Genomic DNA, 4,799 nt, shown 5'->3' with positions numbered 1-4,799 from the left:
GTACTCCGTCGCCGCTTTCACTTTTTAAGTAATGTGCGAAATGCAACCTTATTGTATTTCGTCGAGCTTACCGGTGTGTTACCGGACTCGTTACAAAATTACCGGCGCGGGTAATTTCCTCGCTGGTCGTTCGATGCTTCGTCGCGCGAGTTCTCGAAGGGCATCGTGTCACGATTGAATTTTAAATGGAACCTTTCGAAGCGGAGACTTTCTCGCACGTGCGAATCAAAGTATGCACGCGACGTCTCGTCCGAGAGTCCGTTAACGGTGTCGGGTACCGCGAGGGGGTTGATCGGTAGCCGTTGATACGCGTTCAGCGATCTCGCGCGCCTCGCTAATTGCCAATTACACTCTCGAGGATGTTTCTAATATTTTCGATACGGATTTTTCGAACGTTCGTAGGCTCGTTTCGCGGGTTTTGACGGTCCGTGCATTCCGTCCGAGAAACCGGGCAGGTATAACGGCGGTGGCTTCCTTCGTCCCACGAGTGAAAGTTTCGGCATCGATCGGTGTTTTCAGCTGTTACAGATCGTTGACACACCGAGAACTCTCGGGTGTCGTGGATCTGTACCGTTCGTACCGAGGTTCGTCGTTCCCCGGCGATTCCGTCGGTTAATTTCTTTCGTTCGGCGAACGCTAATTGCGCCGCGCGGAAATGAATCGACGACAAAAAAAAGACCTAAAATCACGGAGAGTTTTTGCCGCGGTTGTCCGAGAGCATTTCACTTTCCAAGATCGAAGCCACTTTCAGCGGGTTTGTAAATGTGGAGCGCGCGCGGGATACACCTTCGCTGCTCCTTTCATATCGATGCATACATCGCGGGGCATTAATTGACGAACGAGGAGAAAAGACGATGGCGTTCCTTTCGTCGATAGAATTTCGCGAAGCTTCGTGCGATCTTTGGCGCGTGACTCGCGTTTTCCATCGAAATATCCGACCGAGTGGCGCGAGCTGCCTTTCTCGGGACGAATTTTTAACTCGATGCCCGCCACGGAGGGTGAAAGGAACCCGCTCGAGTTAACGAGATTAATCGGGCATCGTCGTTGACGATTATTACCACCCGTGCGAAAAGAACGCAACGTAACTCCCGTTGATTGCGCGGAATTAACATTAATTGCGAAATAAGAGGATTGGATCACGTCCTCCGAACGCGATACGGTTTTTACGATTAAATACTGTCGCCACGTAACCGTTGGAAAACACCTTTTTATCGTTGCAAACGCACCGATTAAAGAACGAGGAACTCGTTTACAATACCGAAGAACAAACAATCCCCGTGGGAGAGAGAATTGTTCGGAGTATGCGCGACGGCTTATGTTCGCCCGTGACGATCTTTTTCCGGAAAGAAATCCTTCGCCGAGAAAATGAGGATCCGCGAGAGATCCTTTTACCAGAAGATTTGCGACGAATTTCACAGAAACACACCGCGATGGTCTCGTAAACGCGAGCCAATTATCTATCAGGAAGAAGTTTTAATTACAGGGTCCCGCGCGCCCCGGTGCTAAGCCATCTCAGAACTAATTACCGAGTACCATAACGTGTTTCTCGACCCGGTGTACTTTCATTCGGTGATCCAATACGCTGGAAGACGTGGACGCCTCGTGGAAACCGATTTGCCTCTTTCGTTTCGCGGAAATAAAGCCGCGGTAAAATAATGTAAAACGGAGCAGATTCGAGCGTGTTCGTTCGGATCGTTTCCTGCCCTGTGTTCATGGAACGCGCCTAATCGTACGCGTTACATTAGATCCCTATAAAGGAATTTTCGTTCTCGATGTTTCCGCCTTGGAAAAAGATTCTCCGCCCACGCATTTTCATTTCCCTCGTTACCACGCCGTAAAAGTACTTTTCGCACCCTCTCGAATTTCCAAGTTGTAAAAATGTTTCAAAAGTACTTTGCGCGGACCTTTTACTTTCAACTTTGTAAATAGTTGCCCTAGAGTGTTTCGCGCGTCTCGATCGCAACGTTAGGAAAAGTTTGCCGAAGGTACTTCGCGCGTGTGAATTTCGAACGTCGCGAAAAGATTTCCCGAAGGAACTCGAGGCACGCGTTTTAATTAGTCCCGTATCCGTCGCGGTCGACGTAACCCGAAAGAGGGAAACCATCGTTTTCTTCCTACCTTTCGTAAGAGAGCATCGACTTCTCCGAAAGGAAGTGGCCGTTTAGGATCTCGCGGAGAACAATGCGCGATAAATATCGATCTGGTCGGTTTTACCTGTGGTGCGCGGGGGCCCACTCTCGTTTTGCAAAACTTCGCATCTCCAGATACGTTGGATCTACGATCGTCTGGAACGGGGCTTCTGCGATGGTGGTGGTGCGCGGCTATGTACCAGCGCGCGGGGAGACTCACCTTCACCTAGACCTTTCTTTCGCCGTGTAAGAGGGGATCTGTATATAAAAGGTCTCTTCTTGGTAGCAATGGCATCAGAAACCACAATTTCACTTACACACCCGGTTGTCACTTGGTCACGAGACATAGCGTACTGGATAAACACGTTCGAAGCCAACATGCGGTCATTGGTGAGTGTCTCGCAGTTCCGATCGTTCCCGATCGAACGTCTAAACAACGCTAAGCCGTTATTCGTAAATCGAGCTCTCTCCGCGCCGATTGTTCACGAGTACACGATTCTTATCTTTCGTAGATACTACTGGGAGTCGCGATCATCGCTGTTTCGAGCGTGTCCAGCCGAGAGGTTCATGGAGATAAGAGGCCGCTCAGACCACCGCCAAAAGGCAAACGAGGCGTCGGTGATTACTCCGGAGGCTACTCATCCGGTGGATCGTCTTACAATTCGCCTCTCCATTCGAGTCTGAGCTCGGGATACACCGGTGGTGGATCGCTAGGGGGCGGATACTCGTTGGGAGGACATTCGGGAGGTATCCAGAGCCTTCAGAGCTTGGGAGGTTCGCTGGGACACGGTGGTCTGGGATACTCGGGACTGAATCTAGGCTCCGGAGGACTCTCGGGACTGAGCCACGGACTGGGTCTTCAAGGATTGTCTCTGGGTGGCCACGGGTCCTCGTACTCCTCGGCCGGTGTAGGTGGAGGCGGAGGAAGCATCGCGTTGTTCAGTCCCTCTTCGAAGAACGGACCTGTCACGTTTGGACAGAACGGTGGAGGCATCTCCGTTGCCAGTTCCGGTTCGAGCAGCTACTCCACGCCGGCCTACGCCAGTGGAGTTCACGGATTGTCCTCTTACAGTAACGGAGGTTCGTCCGGTAGCCTTCCAGCGATGCTGGCGTCGTCCCACGGCTCGTACAGTCTGCCAGCGTCGTCTTTGAGCTCTCTGGGTGGTTCCTCGGGTCACAGCCTTCCTCTTCAATCTCTCGGCTCGGGTTCGCCGCACACGGTGAGCGGAGGATTGACGATCGACACGAGCTCTCTTGGAAAAGGATCTAGCGGTGGTTCGAGCTACTCCATCCCGATATCTTCCGGATCCCATGGAATATCCAGCTCCGGTGGATCGTCGAGCTACTCGTTACCCGTGTCCTCTGGCTCGTCGGGTGGCCACGTTGGTCTTTCCAGCGGATCTTCGGACAGTTCCAGTTACTCTCTACCCGTATCCTCTGGATCGTCGGGGTCTAGCTCGTACTCCAACTACATACCGTCGTCTTCCGGCTCGGCCTCGTACTCATCGGGCGGAAGCTCCGGTGGTTACTCGAGTCCCTCCGTCTCTTACTCGAGCGGTAGCTCGAGCTACTCGAGTCCCTCGGTCTCGTACACCAGCGGTAGCTCCGGTCACTCGAGTCCCACGGTCACGTATTCGGGTCCTGGCTACCCCAACCCTCTTGCCAGTTACTCCAACTCCGGGTCCAGCTATCCCAGCCACGGTTCGAGCTACTCCTCGGGCTCCTCGGGTGGCTACTCCTCCAGCTACTCGGCCCCGTCGACGTCGTACGGTACTCCCGTGGAGCCCCACGGCTCCTACTCGAATCCCAGCCCCAGATACGTGGGCTACTCTGGCGGGAAGGGCTACGAAGCTCTGAGCTCCACGAACAACAAATACGACACGATTTCTTACTCCAGTCCTAGCGGAAAGTATTAAATTCTAGACACGTGAGAAATTTCGTAGAGACTGTAGAGACACAATTAACGATGGTTGGCTCGCTTGAAGATAAAACAGGATTCGAAGACGTCCGATCGCGCACGATCGATTTAGAAGCAGAAAGTCCCCGAGGAACGAAGGACAGTGTGCTAATTTATAATTACGTTTACCTAGCATAATTATTCTATTTAAGATGCCGTTGCATATTTATATACTGTTACTTTCGCTTCTAAGTACCGTTGTAAGCGTCGCGATGTTTTGTTACGTAGCTTTATATCATTTTTTGTAATAAAGTGATCATTCTCTTTTTTTGTAATTCCCCGTCTGGTGCACCCGCCAACTGGAAATCGCGTAGCACGTTTAATGTATGCATAAGCTTTCACCGTCACCGTGTAATTATAATCTAGATGCCACGGGATTAAAAGCGGGCAACGCGAATTGAAAACCATGGACGCTCCTAACCGCGTTGCGCGTGCAGAAAATATTTTCCCGTCTTTTAATTAAGAAACGCTCGACTTTGAATTACGTTCGTGTGGTTCGGAATAGTTCATTTTGCCCGACCACCGATGAATCTCTCGCTAGGACCTAATTTGCATTCGCGAGGAGCTGGGCAAATGATTCTTCGACGCTATTACTCGTCGATGCTCGGTGGCTGTCACGATCGAAACGTTCTTTTCGTTTTCTTTTTTTTCTTTTCGTTCGAAGTTCGTTTCGTCCGTGAAAGTTATCGGGAAAAGTAAAACGGGAACGGTGG

At 51.3% G+C, this 4,799-nt stretch overlaps 1 protein-coding gene across 1 annotated transcript; it reads left to right on the top strand.

Annotated features, from left to right (window-relative positions):
- Nucleotides 1–2,447: 2,447 nt before the first annotated feature.
- LOC143149370 (uncharacterized) lies at nucleotides 2,448–4,045 on the top strand. Its single transcript, XM_076316688.1, has 3 exons — nucleotides 2,448–2,519; nucleotides 2,642–3,771; nucleotides 3,865–4,045. Exons 1-3 carry the CDS (start codon nucleotides 2,508–2,510, stop codon nucleotides 4,043–4,045), a joined length of 1,323 nt encoding a protein of 440 aa, XP_076172803.1. The 5' UTR covers nucleotides 2,448–2,507.
- Nucleotides 4,046–4,799: the final 754 nt, after the last annotated feature.

Source organism: Ptiloglossa arizonensis, chromosome 7, assembly GCF_051014685.1.
Source record: "Ptiloglossa arizonensis isolate GNS036 chromosome 7, iyPtiAriz1_principal, whole genome shotgun sequence".
NCBI classification, from domain to species: domain Eukaryota; kingdom Metazoa; phylum Arthropoda; class Insecta; order Hymenoptera; family Colletidae; genus Ptiloglossa; species Ptiloglossa arizonensis.
This window is presented reverse-complemented; position numbering and strand designations above follow the sequence as displayed.